At 45.2% G+C, this 24,425-nt stretch overlaps 2 protein-coding genes across 4 annotated transcripts in view; both read right to left on the bottom strand.

The window, feature by feature from the left end:
* Window positions 1–1,218: 1,218 nt before the first annotated feature.
* LOC126981208 (growth hormone-inducible transmembrane protein-like) lies at window positions 1,219–7,842 on the bottom strand. Of its 3 annotated transcripts, none has more exons than XM_050832011.1 (7): window positions 7,678–7,842; window positions 6,257–6,471; window positions 5,716–5,827; window positions 4,457–4,607; window positions 3,817–4,003; window positions 2,979–3,199; window positions 1,219–2,047 (listed from the first exon to the last, which is right to left on the bottom strand). In XM_050832011.1, the coding sequence occupies exons 2-7, from the start codon at window positions 6,468–6,470 to the stop codon at window positions 1,895–1,897; spliced, it is 1,038 nt and encodes a 345-aa protein (XP_050687968.1). In that variant the 5' UTR covers window position 6,471; window positions 7,678–7,842; the 3' UTR covers window positions 1,219–1,894. The 3 variants fall into 3 exon arrangements, with proteins under 3 accessions (XP_050687968.1, XP_050687970.1, XP_050687969.1); XM_050832013.1 differs by lacking the exon at window positions 1,219–2,047 and adding an exon at window positions 2,814–2,856 and having other exon boundaries at window positions 2,923–3,199; XM_050832012.1 differs by lacking the exon at window positions 1,219–2,047 and adding an exon at window positions 2,847–2,889 and having other exon boundaries at window positions 2,923–3,199.
* Window positions 7,843–11,040: 3,198 nt separating this feature from the next.
* LOC126981159 (uncharacterized) overlaps window positions 11,041–24,425 on the bottom strand; it is a 14,056-nt gene continuing 671 nt past the window's right edge. The window contains exons 2-15 of the mRNA XM_050831875.1: window positions 23,660–23,812; window positions 22,926–23,091; window positions 22,590–22,719; window positions 21,355–22,073; window positions 20,852–21,152; window positions 20,059–20,310; window positions 18,874–19,219; window positions 17,906–17,958; window positions 16,482–16,884; window positions 15,887–16,021; window positions 15,382–15,576; window positions 14,933–15,113; window positions 13,670–14,120; window positions 11,041–13,371 (exon numbers count right to left, since the gene is read on the bottom strand). Of these exons, the coding sequence (XP_050687832.1) occupies window positions 12,580–13,371; window positions 13,670–14,120; window positions 14,933–15,113; window positions 15,382–15,576; window positions 15,887–16,021; window positions 16,482–16,884; window positions 17,906–17,958; window positions 18,874–19,219; window positions 20,059–20,310; window positions 20,852–21,152; window positions 21,355–22,073; window positions 22,590–22,719; window positions 22,926–23,091; window positions 23,660–23,687 (4,152 nt within the window). The 5' untranslated portion in view covers window positions 23,688–23,812 and the 3' untranslated portion in view covers window positions 11,041–12,579. The remainder of the gene's footprint in view (window positions 13,372–13,669; window positions 14,121–14,932; window positions 15,114–15,381; window positions 15,577–15,886; window positions 16,022–16,481; window positions 16,885–17,905; window positions 17,959–18,873; window positions 19,220–20,058; window positions 20,311–20,851; window positions 21,153–21,354; window positions 22,074–22,589; window positions 22,720–22,925; window positions 23,092–23,659; window positions 23,813–24,425) is intronic.

The raw sequence follows: 24,425 nt of genomic DNA, 5'->3' as shown, positions 1-24,425 counted from the left end.
TGGGTAAGATTGCAAGGGAAGTTGAAAGGCAAGGATGAACCTGAGAGTAGGGTGAAAGAGGTGATGAATGATCGTAAGGGTGAATGAATTGAGGGAGGAAGGGTGAAGGAAGTGAGTGAGAAAGGGTGGATGAGTGGAGGGAGGAAGAGTGAATGAATTGAGTGATAGCAAGTGAATGAATGAATACTGAAAAAATATCATACTCAAGACATCCAATAAAATAAATTAAATAGAGTAAAATAAAAGTGCTTAGAAGGGCAGGAAAAAGTAGATGGATGGTTGACGAATGCTGTGATGAGAGATAAGTTGTGCAAAATAAAGACTAACTCCATTTATTTATTTATTTATTTATTTTTGTATATATATAACCCACAAAGGAAAGGTTGAGTTAGTATCAGTATGGAGAATATAAAAAGAGGTGATACTGTGGCCTTACCAAAAGTGCTTAAGGATAGAATTGAAGTGTCAGAATACATCAACACTTAACATAACTTTCTGTAATATATATAACCCACAAAAAGAATACATTGAGTTAGTATTAGTGAAGAGAATATATGGAGGTTTATACTGTGGCCATACCCAGTGCTTACAGAGAGAAATAAGATGCTGGTTAATCTCAACACTTCATATGATTTTCTTTTTTATATAACCCACAAAATGCATAAGTTGAGTTAGTATTAGTGAAGAGATATTAAGAAAGAGATTTATACTGTGACTATACCCAGAGTGCTCACAGATATAAATAAAATCCCAGAGTTCTTAGGTAGAAAAATAAGCCCAGTCTATACCAATGCTGTGTTCTTTGTTCTAATATTATCCCCCCACTAAATAAATTGAGTTTAAAATAGTGAAAAAAAGTTAAGAAAGAGATTATGGTCATACCCAGATAGATAGGAATAAGGTGCCAGTCTACATCAATGCTGTCCTCTTTGTTTGAATATATTGAGCTGGTATTAGTGAAGAAAAATTAAGGAGTTTTATACTATGGCCATACCCAGATATATAAAGTGCCAATCTATGGTACTACTTAACCCCCATAAAATACATTAAGTTAGTATCATAAGGGAAATTGAGAAAGGCTTGTACTGTAACCATATTCAAAGTGCTTACAGATACAGGTAAGGTGCTTAAAATCAATACTGTATTCTTTCCTCTAATACATAACCCACAAAAAAATACATTAACTTGGTATTAGTGAAGAGGAATTAAAGATCCCAGTACAGATGTTCTACTTTATTGATTAAGAGATACTAGGACAGCTCATTGCCCATCTATTTACACCAGCAATACAGATCTTCCCCTCCATCACCACTTGTAAATAGTACATCATGAGGGTGAAGTACAGCATGGCAAGGAGTCAGAATATATAGTGAACCACATAATCAACACTTCTAAGCAACATATGTAGTATAGTAATGTCTAGCCCTGTATCTTACGCACACACACACACACACAGGGCATTAGTTTCCCGACTCAAGACCCTCGTGAACCAGATGATTCCTTCTTATAATTATGCCAATATGCCCTTACTTGCTTTCCTTGGTCTCTGCACTTTACATAGGGTTTTTGAGTGTATGGTCTCTCTCTCTCTCTCTCTCTCTCTCACACACACACCACCATTCAACAGGGAGCCTAGACAATGTATGAGCGAAACAATTCCATAAATAACATAATCGTAACGGCCTCTATATGTTCAGTAATTACATCACAGCGCCATGAACTCACTCCATCTCACACAGACACACACACACACAGACTCATACACACACACACACACACACACACCAACCCAACATACCACTAACTCATTTCATCTCACACACACACACAGTCAACCCAACCCAACCTACCAAGAACAACCGAACAATTCCAGACAACCAACAGCCAAACCACTTCACTTCCTCCGTCCTGCGCCGCCCATCGCGAGAATCTGTGCGATGCGGACGAATATATTGACGGCGTCCATTACGATGTGGTGGGACATGTTGATGGGGTCGTACGGCACCACGCCCCACATGTTAGGGTGAGTCTCGGCCTTGCGCACCACCTGGGGGAGGGAGGGAAGAGGTGGTGGTGGTTAGGGTGAGTGAGGTAGAGGAAGTGGGTGTTATTCTGGACTTATTTTTTCTTAGTTGTATTGCTTATTGGTTGTTTTAGTTTTATTTTGGTTATTTGTCTTTGGTGTGTGGGTGTTATTCTGTAGTTTTTTGTACATATTTTTTTGTTGTTATTATGATTATTACTGTTAGTTTATTTAGTTTATTTATTGACTTATTTATTATTGTATTTCATGTATTTACCATTTATTATTACCTTTATTGACGGATTGATTGACTGACTAATATTACCTTAAGTATATTAAGTTCATTCATCTATTATTAACTTTATTTATTTTATTATTATTACCTTCAGTTATCTATTAGTTATTTCCCATTATTTATCTCACTTCTTATTTACACAATTTCCTTATTTAATTTTTATATATTATTATTTTAGTTATACATCTAGTAATCTCCCTCTTCTTAGTAATTTCTCAAAACTTTTCCATTATTCATTTAGTTATGGATGTAGTAATTTACATTTTTTAGCAATTTTTCAAGATTTCTCAGGATGGGCTAATAAGACCTGACTCAAGCTTCAAAAAGGGGCTTATAACACCTGTCTCAAGCTTCAAAAATGGGCTTATAACACCTGTCTCAAGCTTCAAAAAGGGGCTTATAACACCTGTCTCAAGCTTCAAAAAGGGGCTTATAACACCTGTCTCAAGCTTCAAAAAGGGGCTTATAACACCTGACTCAAGCTTCAAAAAGGGGCTTATAACACCTGACTCAAGCTTCAAAAAGGGGCTTATAACACCTGTCTCAAGCTTCAAAAAGGGGCTTATAACACCTGTCTCAAGCTTCAAAAAGGGGCTTATAACACCTGACTCGAGCTTCAAAAAGGCACATCAAACCATATATGAGGCTCCAAACACCCACCTTCTGTGTGTCGTAGAGCAGGAAGGCCGAGAACAGCAGGAGGCCACCATAGAGGGAGATGGAGTAGAGGGGCATGGCCAGGGAGGACGAGGCAGGCAGGAAGGCGGACCCCAGCGAGGCCACCAGCACCCCGCCCAACCCAATGCCCAGCGGCCCCGCCCAGTTGAGGAACTTGTCGCTGGGGGCACACACGGCCACGGTGCTGAGCCCGCCGATGATGCCTGAGGGAGGAGGGAGAGGTGAGGGAGTGGACGGTGATGTTTAGTGAGTTTTCTTTTTTTCTTTTTAGCATGTGGAGGATGAGTGACAAAATAAATAAATAAATAAATAAAATAAATAATATAAAGAAAAAAAAAAGAGGGAGTGGGATGATGATTTTTCATGTGCTTTTCTTTTCCTTTTTATGTAATGGAGGTTGAGGGAAAACAAAAGAAAAAAAAGACGAAGGTTTGAAAGACAATTAGATTTTCTTAATTTCCGGTTAAGTGGAGGCTGAGTTGAGTGAGAGAGTTGCCAAAATAAGACTGTTGCTTCCCTTAACCCGGTACCAGCGACGGGCCAAACTTGTGGCTTTACCGTGTAGCAGCGATGGGCTAAATTTGTGCCATGATTTAAACCCCCAAAAATAGATGATACATAAACTGATCACAAATGCTTTGATATATATTATGAGATGGTTTGTGTGAGTGATGATTTTTTTCTCATTTTTCTCGCTTAGAGGGACCATTAAGAAACATGATCCCTGCTGCTACTGGGTTAATTAGTGCATAAAAGAGCGGGTTAATTTATCTATTCTCCATACTCTATGAAGCTAAAGCCACCACTGGCCATGACTCACCAGCAGTGTACCAGGCGGCCCTGATGGCGATGGCCCCGCCCAGAGCGCCGATGGGAGCGATGGCCAGGCCCAGCATGCCACAGTTGACCAGCCACATCATCTGCTTGGCGCCCAGCCCGGGGGAGTAAGGGATGGACATCATGGCCTGCCCAGTGCCCACCAGACCCACCAGGATGCCAACAGTCGACTGGAAAACATTATTATTATCATTATTATTACTAGGAGTGAGGCTCAAGAAGACATGGAAGCAATGTGTTGAAGAAGATTTAACAGCATTGGGCATTGGAGAGGCTGAGGCAAGGGGCAGAAATAGTTGGAATCGATAGACCGTCTAACCTCATAAAGGGCCAAAGGATGATGCTAGGCAAGTGCTTGGACAGGAGCAAGAAGAAGCATGACATGTCTCTCCCCTCCCTAAGTGGACCGTCTTTTGTCTATATCAACTATTTGCAGGAGCAGTACCAGAGACTGTTTTTCTTTCATTCTCTTTTTTTATTTTATTTTTTCCCTTAAGCTGCCCCTTGTAGTGTATATATAAAAAAGTTCTAGGAAGCAACTTAGTGGCTAAATTGTTGAGGTGTTAGTATATTAAGACCCAGCAAACACTCATCAGATAAGTTGCCGTCACAACCCCACTCACCATGATGGGGTGGCGCGAGCAGAGGGCGAAGAAGCGGTGTCCGAGGGGTGAGCGGAACACAGCCACGGCCGAGGCACCCACGGCGACGCAGGACGCCCCAAAGTACGAGTAGGTGTCACGAATGCGGTCCCTGACATACTGCGGCCAGATCCTGCAAGTGCCAGAAGTGTTAAGTGGTCTGTCGTCAACCAGGAATGTGTCTCCAACTGTCTGATCACAAAATGCCTGAAAACAATGAATTTTGTACACCTGAACGGCTATGACCCAAAACTGATGAACTCGCTTCCATTCGCATGCCCTAAATCTGATAGGACCTGCTTCTCATCATTACACACGAAATCTGAGTCATGAAACACATAAGAAATTGATCTATCGGTAGTCAGGAGAATAAGGTCGGTAATATAAGACATTTTTGCTTTTCATATCAGCTATTTCTAAAGGTCAAAGAGGGGGTCAGTCAGACTCTAATGTGTCTCTTTACATTCACGGTACATAAGCAGGATCAAACTACCACCAGGGCCGTAAAACTAATCCTGGAAATACCCCAAACTCCCATGAAAGCCTTGTCAATTATGTGAACCTGACCGACGAAATGTTTAGCAATGCGACCCTAAATCTTTTCCCAAATTTTACGCCTGGGATTCAAACCTCAGCCCCTAAAACAGGATCTCTATCTTGCGAGGGGAGTTTCAAACAAAATCTGATAGGTACTTTTTTTTTCTAGTAAGTAATCTCAATGTCTCCTATTATATGGAGCAGCATGTTGAGGGTATTAATTTTATTATTATTATTATATTATTAATTTATTATTATTATTATAAAATCTGATAGGTACTTTTTTTTTCTAGTAAGTAATCTCAATGTCTCCTATTATATGGAGCAGCATGTTGAGGGTATTAATTTTATTATTATTTTGCTCTGGACCTAATTCTCTACCAAAGGGAGAAAAAAAAGCTGTCTTATATATATTACCCAAAATAAGTGCAAAGGACTCAACAGGTAAGATGACAAATATAAAATCTCCCAATATATAAAATAACACTCCAGTCATTATTTTGCTTTTTATCTAATCCTAGTATGAGAGAAAAATAAAGCTGTCCCATGTTACCTAAAACAAATACAAAGGACTCAACACAAATAGGACAAAGTAACATTCTCAATTGTCCCATTTCTTGCAAGTTAAAATTCATGAACAAAGGTTAGACATGGACACAGCCACCCCAGAGTGCAGGACCCCAAGACAGGCAGGGAACACTTACACCACGCGGTCGATGGCCCCCGGCTCATTGGACATCCCGAGGCCATAGTAACAAAGGGCACCGATACCCAGCACAGCACCGCCGGCCACTGCAATCTGGCCCACCTCCATCGCTGCAAAGAGGATGACAGTGGTGTGTTGGTGTTATGCCGGTAAAGGCCATGTCTAGCACACTACGGAGTTATGAATATGAAACGGCACTAAAAAAAAAAATATTAGTCATTAGTCATTTTGAACACTAACTTTCTTCTGTACACATCGCTGGGGCTTCACACAGACTTCAATTATGTCATCAGTCATTATATATGTCATCTTTATTAATGTATTTTTATCATTATTAACAGCAACATCATCATATCAACATTAGTCATTATTATTTAGTACACTTTATTTAACATTTTCCTCTACACATCCCTGGCAGCTTCACACAACTCTAAACATTATACCCGGCACTCCACATGGGCCTTTCCTCCCCCCTTGTTTGTGGCGGCACTGTTGAGCTGCTCAGTTTCTGATAAAAACAAAAAGTAAATAAAACTCACCGCCAACCTTGCCCTTCGTGGCCTGCGCAGCAGTCTCCGCCACCTGTGCCTGCGCCTCCCTCAGCCTGGAGCGGCGGGCGAAGGGGCGGCCGGGTTCCCTGTAGCCCCGGGCCAATTGGGCAAGGGGGGGCCGGGGGGCCGCTGCTGCCAGGGTGGGCCGCAGCAGCACGCCGGCACTCCCCCGGCACACACTGGTCAACCTTGCTGCCAACATTCTGGAAGGGAGGTAGTAATGCTAACTACTTCCAGCAGAAATCACTATTACAGTATCCTGAATTTCCCTTCCTCGACCCCTCCCAAAAGCTACTGTGATTTCCATGAAAAAGTAAAGAAATAATAGGGAATGCATCATGACTCACCAAAAGTAGGTCTGTACCTCACAATATGCAGAAAAATGAGGGGAAAAAGTATTCAAGCCTCACATTACCACGAGGAAGGTGAATTCTGCCACTGCCTCCACCACCGGGATGGCAATGACACAGCATAAAGCATCTCACTCATATTTATCAAAAATAATTACTTGCAAAATCTAACCAAGCCTAGCATCCCTTCCTAAGGGAGGGCCTTATTATTCTAAGCAAACCTAACATCTTACAATTTTTTTTGGGGGGGGGAGGAGGGGGCTTGGCCCTCCACATTTACCTATTTCTACAGGATATGATTATGAAGACAGATTTACAGTGCGACAACATATCAGAAAAAATTCAAGCTCCACAGTGCTACGGGCGTAAAACTAGATAAATACATGTCTGTATGTTCAATGGAGGTATATGAATTCCATCTCATAGTAAAGTATCAGCAGTAATATTAGAAGCAGAGTTTCTTTGGCATCTGGTCTGACAATGCTGCAATGCAGCTCACTCAGTGCAAGGCAGTGACAGGAGGCTCTGTGCAGCAACTAAGGTCACCCGCTCCCTAAGGCCTCATGATGATGTAATGCACAGCAGCTAAGTATCTTAAGCAGTGCAGGAGCCATTACTTGCAGGGAGAGTTGTCCCACACATCAACACAGCCTGGTAACCACGGGCAGCATCACATACACACACACACACAAACACACACACACACACACACACTGCCGCCCTCTGGCCCGCAGCTCACCTCAGGCACGGAGGTCCTCACACTGACAGGGACGGGAGCCGAGTGCCTGTCTGACGCACGGCGGGCTGGACGCATTCCAGAATGACACACACACTTACGCAAGGGCGAAGGGAAAGTGTGACAATAACCGGCAAACGTAATAACAGGTGACAAGTATACGTGAATCTAATATCCTCCTCTTTTACTTCCCATTCCGCTTCTTACCTCTTGTTCTCCTCTCCTCCTCCTCCTCAGCACTACGTAATGGAACATACCAGAACCACCGGCCATTAATAGAAATACAACGCCTAATTATATAAAGTCACACCACACACACGTACCTGGACACCTGCTGCCTTTGATGAGTGGCGGAGGGGCTTGATTACAGGTGAAGAGGTGATTATCGGTGAAATAAGGTGAAGAGCGCCTGGCCTTCCTCGTTGCGTCAGATGTAAACACTGTGGTATGGCAGACTTGCTCTTGCTCTTGCTGTACAGGTGACCATGGAGGTAGAATTGGTGGAGTGAATCCGCCCGAGCTGTCATTTTTACGGCCAAGTGTCAGGTGTTGTCAGGTCAGGCTCCCTCTTAATGGGCTCATCCAAGCTCGCCCACCCCCATCTTTTGGCCGTAAATTTGACAGTTCGTCGGCTTCACCTCAATGAATGGGATTAGCGGGCCGTATCGACTCCACCAATTCTACCTCCATGCTCTTGACAGATTATCGTACTCAGAGCATCGTATTTACCGGTTTCTGACCCATAACTATTGCCAAGAAACACCAATAATTAACCATTTTAACGATAACTCTAAGTGAAGCCAGTTAATGGGGTCGGAGAGGCAGTTTTGGGGTCGAAAATCGGGAAACATAAGAGGCTGAGTACGACAGTCTGGCAATGTTGAATGGAAGACTGAGGACTCCCTTGACAGATTGAGTCGCAGTACACCTAAGATTTAGACGCCATTTTTGGACCATTTTTCGCTGCGCTCTTCAAACACAGGCAAAAGCTTCTCTCTCTCTCTCTCTCTCTCTCTCTCTCTCCCATACAATCCAAAATGGTGAGGTCTTCGACGCCACACTAAATCCACAAGACTTTTCCTGTATAGTTTCATCAAATTCGTGAACTTAAATATAAACACCAGACACTATGCAAGGAAATTTCGAAGGCTCTGGTATTGGTTTGGGAGCTTGCTAACCCGTCATGGGGAACTGTGAAACTGGACCAAGGAGTCGAGAGAAGATGTTATACTCTGGAAACCTTGCTTCTCGAGACTTGAGGAACCACTGAAGTAGCTTATGTTTTCCTCTTTACAATTAGGGGCAACTGCGGCAAAAATAAATAAATAAATAAATAAATAAATCCCTCCATCTTCCTGACGTAGACTTATAATTATATACTCGTGCCTATAATTGCATGTGACATACGACTTACCCTGTGACTGAGTAGACGCTCCCTTTGTGTATAACTTGTCTACTTGAGTGGGAGAGGGTGAGAGAGAGATGGAGAGAGAGGAGAATGAACTAGCAGGGTGGAGGGGGGGCAAGGTGTTGGTAGGGGGTGAGGGAAGAGGGGGGGGGTCCAATGCCCAAATGTAGTTATCCAGTTCGCCATGTTACATTGGGTTTTATTTATCTTAGAATTTCATAACAGGACCAGAGTTTAATTTCTCTTGGGAGGGGAGAGACAAGACGTGTGTGTGTGTGTGTGTGTGTGTGTGGCGATATCCAAGCCACACTAAACGACTTCTTTAAATTTCTCTGCATACGACTTAAAATTATACGAAGGTTTAACAAAATACAAACATCTTTCATACATTGTTTAGGAAGCACATGTTACACGGATCACTATGTACAAAATGATACAAAGGCTTATTTATGTACACAACCCAAAGGAATATTATTAACTTAAAACATGAACACAAATAAACAAGAGAATAGTTTCCTTCAGTATATTATGCGAGAACAAGGAGAGGCAGATTAGTCTTTGGTCATGGGACGGGCTAACTATGTGTGTGTGTGTGTGTGTGTGTGTGTGTGTGTGTGTGTGTGTGTGTGTGTGTCAACATACGAAGCACACACCCTTAGATTTTCACACCCTGGATCAGAATTCATTCCAGTGTCTCCCTCCTATTTACGGTTCTATTTCCAGCTTATGCTCGTGACAAAAACAGCATCGTAACTCAAGATAAAAACAATCATTAGTTTCCTCAGTTGAAAATGCTGATCAAAGGTGGATATATGCATCGGTTCTGATCATACCTATTTATCTAATCTTTTTCATTCCATATTCGTAACAGTCTGCCTTAAGGGTCTATTACACTGGGCAAATTTTCCGTGGATTTTCAGTCAAACCACGATTTCCGCTGGCGTGGTTCTCATATTTCCGGGGTTTTCTGACGTGTCCACGGTCTTCCAAAGCTACGGTAGATTTCACTGAAGGACGACGGTATTACTCACCATCATCATCATCAGCAATAACAAGAAACAAATGAGGATCACGCCAGCGGAGATCGTGGTTTGACTGAAGATCCACGGAAAATTTGCCCAGTGTAATACTCCTTCCATCCACGCACGAACACAACATAGTTTCCTTTATATTCACTCATATATCTTCAAATCATTAATTCATCTGTTCTTAATCTTATACAACATTACTTAACACCGTCTCCAGTGAAGATTCGTAACACGTTGCCTCCCTCCACTCTTTCATGCCTAGACAAACAACACAATATAACCTGTTACCTGCGTACCTGTCCATACCTCGTCAAAGCCTTCTTAAACCTTCAAGGACGATTCACCACTGCTTACACTCTGCAGCCTCCCTCTCTATACAAGCAAGTTCCTGGTCACTCACCGGGTATTGAGTATATCACAAGTTATAAACAACACGATGACTTGGCCTGTGAAACTATGTACATACTATTTACAAAGGAGGAAGAATAAGAGGATATACAGTACTAACTCATGCATAGCCGCGAAATATTTCCCTCTATGGAGTGAGTTAATATATTGGTCACAGTTTCCCTACTCTGTTTTGTTTTTTTACGCTATGAAGTTACCAAATGCTTCCTAGCTATAAGAAGTGGGTAGCTTTCTCGTCACTGCAGCTTCGTTTCAAAGTTTCACTGTTTTGTAGCGGGAGTGAAGTTTAGATTCTCGTCACTGCAGCTTCGTTTCAATGGTTCACTGTTTCGTAGCGGGAGTGAAGCATTAGTTTAGATTCACAAGTGGACTGATTCCGTTTCAAAGGAGGTTTCTACACTCTTCTACCACGTTTTGTCAATGAAGTATAATAAGTGATGATAATGTTGAAGCTCCTGAGGAACACCGCTGAGAAGACATGACGGTCAGACACACGACATGGGCCCTTCAGTTCATGTGTTACAATTGGTTACTGAAGCATGGCACTCTTTTCCGCGGTCATTTCTTATATAATGTTTTTTCTTGCTTCACTTCAGGTAGAATATATAGCCATAAAACTTTGGCTATTCGATTTTTCTGATGTTTTTCGTGGTTTAGTTTTCTCTTGCTTCACTTCAGGTAGAATTTACGACCATGAAACTTTGGTAATTCGATTTTTCTCATGTTTTTCGTGGTTTAGTTTTCTCTTGCTTCACTTCAGGTAGAATTTACGACCATGAAACTTTGGTAATTCGATTTTTCTGATGTTTTTCGTGGTTTAGTTTTTTCTTGATTCACTTCAGGAAGAATATATAGCCATGAAACTTTGGTTATTCGATTTTTCTTTTATTTTCCGTGGTTTGGTTCAGGGTAATGATTCGGGAAATGTCTAGTATTAACACGACGTATCTCTTTCTATAATTAAAGGTCTGTATGTTGTTTTAGGTAGTCTGATCTTGAAGGTATTTAGGGAGGTTGGTAGTTTTACATGTTCTGAACGAGTATGAACTGCTTTTTCTATGGAAGTCAGTCAGTCAGTCAGTAGTCTTCAAAGTGTTCTAAGACAAACTAAGATTAATTTTCTTGCTAGGAAGGTCAGTTGTTTTCAAAGACAGCTAGAGTTGTTAATGTTCTGAGCGAAGCGAGTCTCGACCTCCGTAGCTTTGGAAGGTAATCAGAAGTCTTAAGTAAGTGTTCTAAGACAAACTAATCTTTATTTTCTTGCTAAGTAGGTCTCAGTTGTTTTCAAAGACAGCTAAAGAGTTGTTAATGTTCTGAGCGAAGCGAGTCTCAACCTCCGTAGCTTTGGAATGTAATTAGAAGTCTTTAGTAAGTGTTCTAAGACAAACTAACCTTCATTTTCTTGCTAGGAAGGTCTCAGTTGTTTTCAAAGACAGCTAAAGAGTTGTTAATGTTCTGAGCGAAGCGAGTCTCAACCTCCGTAGCTTTGGAAGGTAATCAGAAGTCTTAAGTAAGTGTTCTAAGACAAACTAATCTTTATTTTCTTGCTAGGTAGGTCTCAGCTGTTTTTCAAAGACAGGTAGAGTTGTCAATGTTCTGAGCGAAGCGAGTCTCAACCTCCGTAGCTTTGGAAGTCAGTCAGAAGTCTTAAGTAAGTGTTCCAAGACAAACTAACATTCATTTTATTGGTAGTAAGGTCAGTTGTTTATCACTTAGTTCTGAACAAATCCTCCTATTCTTCAGTAAGTCAGTAAGTAGTTTTTAGTAAGTGTTTTAAGACATACTAACCTTTATTTTCTTGGTGGGAAGGTCATAATGTTATCACTTTCGACCACTATCATAACAACCCCAAGTCCCCAGCCTGCCTCCTTCCTGCCCGTCACCAACTTGGACAGACGGGGAAGATCGACAGGACAATGGAACGCCAGCACTCGTCGAGCGAGCAACTCTCCTGGCACACGAGAGGAGAAATAGATCACCAGCCTCACTTTGACGTATATCCACCGAAATACTGTCAATAGTGTCTTTGCTGTCCCTGGTTTAGCCTCACATCAAGTCTTAGAGATCAGCGGGGTTGGCAAGAACGGGGAGGGCGCGATAACATGCAAAATATGCCACCTCTTTTTGACGCTTATCCACGGAAATACTGTCTTTGCTTTCCCTGGTTTAGCCTCACATCAAATCAGAGAGATCAGCTGGGTGGTAGGGAGCGGGGTTGGCAAGAATGGGGAGGGCGCGATAACATGCAAAATATGCCACCTCTTTTTGACGCTTATACACGGAAATATTGTCTTTGCTCTCCCTGGTTTAGTCTCACTTCAAGTCTTAGAGAGCAGCGGGGCGGTGGCAAGGGTCGAGGAGGCGTGTGTGCGCCGCCAACGCTACACGAATGAGATATGCCGCCGCTTTTTAACGCTGCGCACCGTCCCGTGAGGCAGCGTGGTAGCGGCGCGGGAGATCGTGTGGCATGTCGGGTAGTCCACGGCGCCGCTGATGCCCACGCTGCCCCCCACGGCTGTTCTATACTCCGGCGGCGGCGGGAGGTAGCGGAAGGAGGAGAAATGCGTGGGCAGGTACCGTCTGGGGCCCGGGCCAGGGACGGTGCGCGGCCTGAAGCCCCCGTCTTCGTCGCTGCTGTAGCCGCTATTGAGGGACGGCCCCGCGTGGATGGAGATGACGGTGGGGCCGGGAATGCCAAGCGGCTGGGGCATGGCGATGGGCGGCGGCGGCGGCGGGGGTAGCCTGTCCACGTCACAAGGCTGCACGGAGACTGGCACCGCCCTGGCACTCTCCCCCATGGCCGTCAGTGTGAGTGGGGGCGGTGGCGGCGGTAGTGGCACGGTGTCGGTGGTGGCGGTGGAGGCGGCCGAGGCACCTCCGTCGGTGGTGGAGTTGCTGGTGGTCTCGGATAAGTCTCTATACTTGACGTCGTCCCCCGCAGCGTCCTCGGAGGGCTTGGAGGAGGAGGTGGAGGACGAGGACTGGCAACCGTCGCGCATGATGGAGCCGTTGGTGAGCACGCCGAAGCGCACGGGGCTAGCGTACTTGATGGAGGCGCGCGGGCGGCACTCCACCAGCGGGGCCTCGGCGGGGGCGGTGACTGCCTCGCCGGGCTCGCCGCCATACACGTCCGCGGCGCCGAACTTTGAGAGCGAGTTGACCCACTCCTGTACCTGGGGAAGGGGAGGCCGTGGGTGTAGAGGGTGTTGGTGACGGTGACGCAGGAATGACAGAGAATGGAGTTGGTAATACAGACAGACAGATAGACAGTCATGCAGGCAGGCAGATAGACAGGAATCTCTCGAACTTCAACACACACACACACACACACACACACACACACACACATTCCCTCCCTCCCACACACACGCACACTAACATTCCCTTCCCTCTCACCCAAATGCACGCACCCCCCCCCACACTTCACCCCCCCCCCCCCCCCCACACACACACTCGCACACACACACTCACCTGACTCGGCTCCTTATCATCGACCAGCTTCCCGTTGCTCACGACCTTGATCTCGCCATCCTCCTCCTGTATGTACGCATTGTTCACATAGATCTTGTACACGGGGCGGTCAGGGTCCTTCTCCGCCCTCCCTCGACCCCTCCGGCAGCACCACACGCACAGCACCACCACAACAGCCGCCACCAAGACACCCCCGACCACAACCCCGACGGCGACCCACACACGCCAGTCGGGGGTCGCTGCGGTAACTCGATCTCCCGGGGCTGTTGTGGCGTTACCGAAGTCGTCAGGCCCGTGGATGGTGGACATGATGACGGTTTGAACGCTGGAGAACTCGCGGCTAACGGGGCTGTTTGGGGGCGTCGTGGGGAGGTCAGGAACGAAGGCGGAGACGATATTGGAGATCCTGCCGGTGTTGTTAGAGGCATCCACGGCTCTGATGGCGAAGTACCTGACGAAGGGAGGGAGAGAAGGAGGGTATAGAGAATGTGTACGTGTGTGTGTGTGTGTTTTATTCGTTATATGTGCTGTGGTGTTTTGTGTGTTCTTAATACCTTGTACATATTCTGGGCTTTTGTTTAGTGTATATTTTCATTCGAGTTTTAAAGGAATGCTAGTTTTTGGACCATTCTGTTAAATAGAGATTGATGCGTTTTTATTGTAAGTTGTGGTCAATAACTATCTATCCATCTATCTATCTACGTGTGGTTGGTTGACTTAGTGATTTGATGTTGTTTTTTCGACTGGGTTCTGTTATTTTTTCTTTGTGTTTTGTTTAGCGGTAATGGAGAGAGAAAATGGGGGAGATGATATTAGATAAGAAGACGAAGAAACAGAACACTAGTTAATATAAATAAGAACGAAGATGATTAAAGAAGAAAACAAAGAAAAGAAGAAAAAAACAGACATATAAGGACAAAACAAAAGAATAGAAAGAAAAATAGATAAACAAAAAGATAGATAGACAAAGAAAAAGAAAACTAGTTGATATAAATAAGAAGAACGAAGAAAGGGAATAAAGAAGAAAACAAAGAAAATAAAAAGAAAAAACATATAAGGACAAAACAAAAGAATAGAAAGAAAAATAGATAAACAAAAAGATAGATAGAATGAAACAGACACAAAACAAAGATAAAGATAAGAAATAATGAAAGAAACAAATGAAAAGCAAGCACACACACACACACACACACACACACACACACACACACACACTCCCTCCAATTCCCCCCTTTCTCCCTCTCCCCTCCCCCCCATACCCACCATCTGAGGTTCGTGAAGGGCAGCTCGGTGAGGCAGTGCTGGGGGGTGCCGTGGGGGGCGGGGGGCGGCGTGGGCGTCCTCAGGTCCTGGGTGATGCAGTAGACGGCGATGGTGGACGAGTTGAAGCGGTGTTCACTCAGGGCGTCGCGTTCCGTGTACATTTTGAGTTCGTACTGCCAGGCTGAGAGGAGGGAGAGAGAGGGAGGGAGGGTGTTAGCAAGATGTTTATTGATTCATCCATCTATCTATCTATCTATCTATGTGAGAGTCAGGGCAGACAGAGGACAAGGTGAAGATAGAAAACGCTGAGGAAGAACAAGAAGAAAAAGGAGAAGAGAAAAAAAAGACAAAAAAACAAAGAAAAAACGGAAAAACAAAAGAGAGAGAAACAGAGGACCAGGCACAGAACACACCCACCCACACCCACACCCACACAAGCCCCCACCCACCTGATCCCTGGTCCAGATCGCCTCCAGGTGCCGTCCAGGTGAGGTTGACGTGGGTGTCGTGCAGCGGGGTCACGGAGAGGTCAGTGACGCGGGATGGGGGCACGAGGTCCGCTGAGGTGACCCGCGCGACGGTGAGGGACACGACGCCGCTGCTCACCACGAACTGCCCGGCGCTGACTGGGAACACGCGGCCGTCTGAAAGGGTGAAGAAGGCGGTGAAGAAGGGGTGAAGGAGGGTCAAGAAAGGGAGTATTAGTGTTGAGAGTTTGTGTTGAGGAAAATGGTCTTGGTGATGCGATTTTGTTTTGTGTTGTGTTGCGTCTGGTAAATGCGTGTTGTATCAACCCAGCCATCTACAACCATCATTATCTACCCTCTATCTCTCTTTATCATCTGCCTATCTACCCTCCTTCTATCTTTATTAACTTTCTGTCAGTCTATCTATCCATCTACGAATCTATCTATCTATAAGCACCCCCCAGGACGCCGCCACTCCGTCACTCACCTCTTCGCCGCGGCCTCAGGAGCGACGCGGCGCCCTGGTGGTCGGAGGCGAAGGCGGCGAGGGCGTAGCGACCCTCCCCCGGCAGCCACGTCAGGTACCGCGTGTACACCCCGTCTTGGCCGCGCACGTCGGGTTCTGGACGCACACACGGGAAAAAAACGTACATAGGAATAAGTAAATGGAGTTTGAATAGGAGACAAACACATACACCTTAGATAAACGCAGACAGAGAACCATAAATAAGTGAAAACAGAAATATGGACGACACACAAGCGAAGAAAAACGAACAGAAACAAATGTAAGTTAAGGATAGATAAGGGAGGAATGATATACGGAGATAAAAACACAGAAAACTAACATAACCAAGCAGAATATAACCAAGGGAGTACACATATACGGAACAACGAACAGAAACATATGTAAGTTAAGGATAGATAAGGGAGGAAAATATACGGAGATAAAAACACTGAAAAAAGCATAATTAAGTAGAATATAACTTAAGGGAGTACACATATAAGGAGAAAGGCATAAGAACCATGCACTCAGCTCTTATCTAGATGAAATAACAAAAAAACAAAGCATCCATATTCCTCACCCGCGTTCCCATCATCCAGCAGTTCCAGGGTCGTATGCGCGTTGCTGCCCTCCTCACTCAGCCTACTCACGCGCAGCACCACCCTCGCGCCCACGACCGGCCTACCCCCTTGCGTCACCCGCGCCCACACCACCAGCGGGGGCGACTCAGGCTCCAAGGGTCGGTGGGCGTGGTTACTCGTGTGCAGCGTGACCGTGACTCCCTCCGTGTTGGGTCTCCTTGCGTACACGTCGACGGAGACTGGGAGAGGGAAGGCGACGGAGCTGGTGAGGAACTTGAGGGCGAAGGTGAAGTTCCCGCCGCCGCCTCCGCCCTGTCCCTGCTCCAAGACGGCCCAGAAGCGTTGGTTGCTGTCCCGTACAAGGTCGATCTCGCCGCCTGAAGGGTTGGTGACTTCCACGATCTGAGGGAAGGATGGAAAGGTATACGAGTGAGATAAGAGACAGAGGATGGAAAGGGACGCGTGAGATGGAAAAAATAGATAGATAGATAAGGCCACATATAGAAAAAAAGATAGATAGATAAGGCCACATAGAGAAAAAGATAGATAAAGCCACATACAGATATAAAGACAAAGATAGATAAAGGCGTATATAGACAGTCTGAGGAAAGGAGGAAAGGGATGTTTGAAATAGAACGAAAGGGAGAGAAAAAAAGGAAGGGAAAGAGAGGGAGGGAGAGAAAAAAAGGAAGGGAAAGAGAGGGAGGGAGAGAAAAAAGGAAGGGAAAGAGAGGGAGGGAGAGAAAAAACGAAAGGAAAGAGAGGGAGGGAGAGAAAAAAAGGAAGGGAAAGAGAGGGAGAGAGAGAGGGAGCCATTTGAGTTTTGTAGTCCCCGATATGGAAAGGTACAAGAAAATAGTTAAACAGTAAATAAAACAAAGAATTATATAAAAAAACAAACAAAAAGTAGAGAATAAAAAAATTACAAAAAATATACAAAAGTGATGACTAATGATGATGATGATGATGACTTAAGCGTGATGAAAAACAAAAAACGAACCCTAAAAAGAAAAAACATAACAAAAAAAACGGTGATGACTGAGTTAATATACAAAAGTGATGATGATGATGATGACGATGATGATGACTTAAGCGTGATGACAAAAAAACGAACACCAAAAAAGAAAAACACAAAAAAACGGTGATGACTGAGTTAATATACAAAAGTGATGATGATGATGATGATGATGATGACTTAAGCGTGATGACAAAAAAACGAACACCAAAAAAGAAAAACACAAAAAAACGGTGATGACTGAGTTAATATACAAAAGTGATGATGATGATGATGACGATGATGATGACTTCAGCGTGATGACAAAAAAAACGAACACTAAAAAAGAAAAAAAAATGGTGATGACTGAACCAATAGTATACAAAAATGATGACTACTGATGATGATGATGATGATGATGATGATGACCTTGGCGTGGTGCTCCGTGGTGATGACGATGATGATGATGACGATGAAGATGACTTAAGGGTGATGACAAAAAAAACGAACACTAAAAAAGAAAAAAAATGGTGATGACTGAACCAATAGTATACAAAAATGATGACTACTGATGATGATGATGATGATGATGATGTTCAAGAAAAGTTCGTTGAGTTCAAGGAAAGTTCGTTAAGTTCAAGGAAAGTTCGTTAAGTTCAAGAAAAGTTCGTTAAGTTCAAGAAAAGTTCGTTAAGTTCAAGGAAAGTTCGTTAAGTTCAAGAAAAGTTCGTTAAGTTCAAGAAAAGTTCGTTAAGTTCAAGAAAAGTTCGTTAAGTTCAAGAAAAGTTCGTTAAGTTCAAGAAAAGTTCGTTAAGTTCAAGGAAAGTTCGTTAAGTTCAAGAAAAGTTCGTTAAGTTCAAGGAAAGTTCGTTAAGTTCAAGGAAAGTTCGTTAAGTTCAAGAAGAGTTCGTTAATTCAAGAAAAAGTTCGTTAAGTTCAAGAAAAGTTCGTTAAGTTCAAGAAAAGTTAGTTAAGTTCAATAAAAGTTCGTTAACTTCAATAAAAGTTCGTTAAGTTCAAGGAAAGTTCATTAAGTTCAAGAAAAGTTCGTTAAGTTCAAGGAAAGTTCGTTAAGTTCAAGAAAAGTTCGTTAAGTTCAAGGAAAGTTCGTTAAGTTCAAGAAAAGTTCGTTAAGTTCAAGAAAAGTTCGTTGAGTTCAAGAAGAGTTCGTTAATTCAAGAAAAAGTTCGTTAAGTTCAATAAAAGTTCGTTAAGTTCAATAAAAATTCGTTAAGTTCAAGGAAAGTTCGTTAAGTTCAAGAAAAGTTCGTTAAGTTTAATAAAAGTTCGTTAAGTTCAAGGAAAGTTCGTTAAGTTCAAGAAGAGTTCGTTGAGTTCAAGAAGAGTTCGTTAATTCAAGAAAAGTTCGTTAAGTTCAAGAAAAGTTCGTTAAGTTCAAAAGTTCGTTAAATTCAACAAGAGTTCGTTAAGCCTCACCTTCGTCAGCACTGGGTCGCCGGGGAAGGCCAGTGCTGTCTGCGTGGCCGTCGTCAGCACCTCCGCCACACGCTGCTCGCCCTTCTCTTCCCCCGCGTGAAACTCTGCTGGGGGCGGCCCGGGCAGCACCCAAGCTCCCCCGGGGCGTGCCAGCTGGTCCAGGAGGGGCGTGGTGGCGGGGCAGAGGGCGAGGGTGTGTATAGTGAACGGCGTGGCGCGGGAGAGGTGGTCTTGGGTGATGGTTGGGTTGCAGGCCGCTAAGAGTAGGACTCCGCCCCCTGAAGCTACACCGCTGCTGGCCAACATCTGAAGAGGGTGTGCAAGGGTGTGTTAGGGTGTGTGTGTGTGTGTGTGTGTGTGTGTGTGTGTGTGTGTGTGTGTGTGTGTGTGTGTGTGTGTGTGTGTGTTTGGGGTGTTGTGTAGTGTGTGAAGTTGATTTTAAGGTGTTTCAAGGGGCAGGATTGGTTTGTAACAGTGTGTGTGTGTGTGTGTGTGTGTGTGTGTGTGTGTGTGTGTGTCCCACTAAAACACACACACACACACACACACACACACCCTTCCTCTCCCCTCCCCCTCCCCCCCCACTCTTCCCTTTAAATCCAAGAATATAACATTTTTGTGGGCACTTAACCTTTTCTTCTTCACCCCTTCATGCCCCCCTCCACCCCATCACTCCCCCTCCCCCCTCTTCCCCCCTTCACCCCACCCTACCCCCTCTTCCCTTCCTCCTCCTCCTCCTCCTCCTCCTCCTTCAGTACATTTTTGTGGGCATTTAAACACTTTTCGTCCAATCCTTTTCCTCTCCTATAACCCCCCCCATCACCCCTCCCCTATGTTCACCCTTCCTCCCCCATCACCCCTACACATCTTGCTTACCTCTTTTACCCTGTCAACAAATTCCCTTTCCCTGTCAAATTTTCTTACCGTCAACAAATTTTCTTACCCTGCCAACAAATTTTCTTACCCTGTCAAATTTTCTTACCATTAACAAATTCCCTTACCCTGTCAAATTCTCTTACTCTGTCAAATTCACCTCCAGTCCTCTCCAGCATCCCTTTTCCATCATCCCGTCATCGTCATCAGAATCTCATGGTCATCTCTCTGCCCTCCTCCCTCCCCACCTCCCCACCCCCCCTTTCACCCACCTTCTGCGCCTCCTCCAGCACACACTCGAGGCAGTAGGCACCCCCGTAGGCACCATTTTCCACCTCGACGCCTGAAGGAAGGAGTGCCATCTCGTCCTCCAGCTTTGCGGCGGTGGCAGGGGCGGGGAGGAGCGCGCCGAGGGTGAGGGGGTAGGAGGAGCTGCGGTAGGCGGCCAGTACCCCCACCCGCACCCCCTCCCCCAGCCCCCACAGCCAGCGCAGCACCCCGCCTCTCACCTCCTCCATGGCGACCTGACGAAGGGTTGAGAGAGATGGTTGAGGAAGGGAAGGTTGAGCTTGATAAGAGGTGGAGATTGACTGGCTGGCTGACAGATTGATTGAGTGGCTGACTGACTGAGTGATTGACTGTCTGACTGGCTAATTGAGTAACTGACTGATTGACTGAATGGCTGGCTGATTAAATGATTGGCTGGGTGACAGATTGACTGGGTGGCTTACTGACTGTCTGACTGGCTAATTGAGTGACTGACTGATTGACTGAATGGCTGGCTGATTAAATGATTGGCTGGCTGACAGACTGGTTAACTGAGTGGCTGATTTACTGGCTAACTGACTGAATGACTAACTAGCTGACTAATTGATTGACTGACTGACTGAATGAATGAGATACTGGTTAGCTGATTGATTGATTTGACTGGGTGACTGACTGACTAATTGACTGACTGAAAACACACACACACACACACACACTCCCCCCTTCCCCCATCCATAACTCCCTCCCCTTCCCCCCCCACACACAGGTAGGGGTCAAGAGTGCCACAGTGCCGCTCACCTGCGAAATGGCATCGTCTGACAGGTCTAGAGCCAACACCACGGCGCTCGGAGGGGGGGCCAGGAACACCACTTCGGGGGGCGGGGGCGCGGGTGGTGATGATGATGATGATGAGGAAGAGGAGGAAGAGGAGGAGGAGGAGGAGGAGGAGTTGTCAGTGTATGGCCAGCTTCCCAGGTCTTCTTTTTCCATCTTCTCTTCCTCTTCTTCTTCCTTCGTCTTCTTCTTCTTCTGTTTCTCTTCCTCTTCTTCTTCTTCTTCCTTCTCGTTCCTGTTCTCTTGGTGTCTCACGTCGATTCTTCTGCAATAAATAAATAAATAAATAAATAAATAAATAAATAAATAAATAAATAAATAAAGAGAAAGAAAGGTTGAAAAATGGTTCATTCTACGTTGGTTTAGAGTTATTTGCTGTTGTTTTTGTTGTTGCAGTTCTCTCTCTCTCTCTCTCTCTCTCTCTCTCTCTCTCTCTCTCTCTCTCTCTCTCTCTCTCTCTCTCTTACCTTGAGGCATTCGCGTGACTTCTGTTTGGTGACCTCGTTGTTGGGTCACTCTGGTTGGCCAAGGTCAGGTCAGCCGCTTGGAGACCACTGAAGGAGGAGGAGGAGGAAGGAGAAGGAGAGGGAGAGGGAGAGGGAGAGGAAGAGGAAGAGGAAGAGGAGGAGGAGAGATGAGCAGTGACGAGACTCGGACGCATTGGTACAACATCAACATCAGTGGGTGTAACATCACGCTTCTTCACTCTCCTCTTCTTCCTCCTTCTTATAAGCCTCATTTCTCCTCCCCTGGCGCCTCTAACACTCCCCGGTGGCTCCTGCATCTCCCCTGGGCTTCCTTCTACGCCTCCACCACCACCGGTCCTCCGCAATACGACCCCTGGCAGGAAGGTGGTCGTGGGAAGCGGTGACTCAGACCCGAAGACTTCCACGGACGACCAGGGTTCAGTTCGCTCTTCTGTAGTCCCACGAGAGACCTCAAACGTTACTTCGGCACCTGTATTCTTTGTTCTGGGGGTCGTGGAGGCATGGGGAAGGGATGAAGACGGGGCAGGAGGGCGTGGGGAAGGCGTGGTGGTGGTGGTGGTAGTGGTGGTTGGGACGTGATGTGGTTTGAAGTCGGGGTGTTGCCGAAGAACGTCCCACACACTGAGGCCGCCGCAGATGAGGTTGTGGGGCGTCGGGGAGTCTGGGTCGTGGGTGTCGGCGTCGCAGAACTGCCAGACCTGCGAGGAGGGGAATGAGAGGGTGACGGAGGGAGGAGGGAGAGGAGAGAGTGAGAGAAAGGGAAAGATAGATAGAAGAATAGAAGGAGAGGGAGAGGAGAGAGTGAGAGGAAGGGAAAGATAGATAGAAGAATAGAAGGAGAGAGAGAGGAAGAGAAAGCTAGATAGAAGAATAGAAGGAGAGAGAGAAGAACAGAAAGATAGATAGAAGAATAGAAGGAAAACGGGAGACAGAGACGGAGACAAAATGATGGATAGATGAATAGAGATAGACAGAGGGAAGATAGAATGACAGGAAGATAGACATATACAGAAATAGATAGACAGATAGGTAGATAGATAGATACTTTAATAACCACAAACTCCAAAAAAAAAAATCACCAAAGTACTAAGTGTTTATGTATATGTGTTAATGTGTGTTTGTTAGTATGTTGACGTTAGTTAGTTATAGAGTGTGTGTGTGTGTGTGTGTGTGTGTGTTAGTGTATGTATGTGTGTGCGTGTGTGTGTACGTACCGAGGGAAGGTCAGAGCGGTACATGAGCGAGGTGTTGCGCGGTGCCGAGGAGTCTGGCACCCACTGGCACTGCCCCTCCCCGCCCCTGGATGCCACCCCGGCCGCCGCATCCTCCTGGCACTGGTCGGATCTGCAGGGAGAGACTGGTTATAAAATGGCACTCATGTCTGGTAGGTTGGCACTTGAGATGTGGCACTGTTCTCTTATCTCTCTCTCTCTCTCTCTCTCTTGGCATATGGCACTCATTCTGTGTTATTTAGTTTTTAATCTCTTTCTTTCTCACTTTTTCACATATGGCACTCACTCTCAGTCATTCTCTCTCTCTCTCTCTCTCACCCCGCGGGAGGCACCCAGCGCCCCGCCTCCGGGTTGTCGGTGCAGGCGGTGGGCGTGGCGGCGCCGTCCCTGGCGTGGGTCTCCGGGAAGCGCGGGTGCTGGTGGTAGCCGCGCTCCTCAAACACGCCCCACCGGTACCGCGCCCACGCCCCCACCAGCGCGCGACCTGTAGGAAGGGAAAGAAGATAATGTAAGAAGTTTTGCGGTTCAGCTGTTATTCTTCCATTGCAGCGGTCGGGAAGGTTAGAGAAAGAGAAAGTTTTTGTCGTCGTTCACCGTTCACGTTAACTAGGTATATAAGCCCCGCCCAACCAGCCACGTGAGCCAATAAACGACTAGTGCCGGCCCGAGGAGTTGTAGGAAGGGCGTGGCTAGCGTTGTGGATTGGCCAATAGGATAAGCTTGTCTTCCTTCTTGTGTTGGAACTAATATATTTTTGCCCTCCTCCCTGGTACCAGCGACGGGCCAACTTTGTGTCTTTACCGTGTACCAGCGACGGGCCAACTTTGTGGCTTTACCGTGTACCAGCGACGGGCCACATTTTTGCCATGATATAAACCTCCGAAAAATAGATGATGCATAAACTGATCACAAATGCGTTGATATATATTATGAAATGGTTTGTGTGAGTGATGATTTTTTCTCATTTTTCTCGCTTAGAGGGACCATTAAGAAACATGATCCCCGCAGCTACCAGGTTAATATAAGCTTGTTCTCCAATCCTCAGTACTCACTCAGCGCGGGCAGGTCGTCTGTGGTCATCTCGGTCAGCAGGTCAGCGTCAAGGGTTATGCGGTGTCCCGGACGGCCACACCCTTCAGGCTGACTCACGCCCACGCCAGACAAGCCTTCAGGACCCCACGCCCACTCGCCGCCGTCCACGCCTCCTGCAGGAATAGAAAACGCTGAGTGTGGGAGAAAGGGAGTGGTTGGTGGGTATTCCCCCTTCAGGATGGAACCTATTGATGACATAATAAGGAGAGAGAGAGGAAGCGAGCATCATGGGTTAAAACGAACACTAATATTATAAAAATGACATCTGCAGTTATGATATAGATGAAGTATAACAAAATCGGAAACAGACTAGAAATGAAAAAAAGCAAACATGAATTAGAAGGAATATTAAAAAAGCGAGCATCGCGGACGAGAACGAACACTAATGAAAAGAACTTAGAGAATTTGATCGTGGGTGAAAAAAAAAGAGCATTCAAATTACTAATGAATGAGACTGAAAAGAAAACAACAATAGAAGGCAGACTAAAAAAAAAAAAAGGTTTAAGTAGAAAGTATATATATAAAAAAGTTTAGATAGGAGCGAAGAGGATGGAAAAATAAATAATATAACGAAGCAAAAATTGAATTACTAATGAATGAATAAATATGAATGAGTAAACAATTATAATAGCGACGTGAATAACTGCAGTGAAGGAATAAAAAAACAAAACAATAAAGAGTAATAAAATGAAGTTAGGAGAATCGATATAATGAACTTTGAATTAC

The sequence above is a fragment of the Eriocheir sinensis genome, chromosome 47 (genome assembly GCF_024679095.1).
Source record: "Eriocheir sinensis breed Jianghai 21 chromosome 47, ASM2467909v1, whole genome shotgun sequence".
In the NCBI taxonomy this organism is placed as follows: Eukaryota; Metazoa; Arthropoda; class Malacostraca; order Decapoda; family Varunidae; genus Eriocheir; species Eriocheir sinensis.
This window is presented reverse-complemented; position numbering and strand designations above follow the sequence as displayed.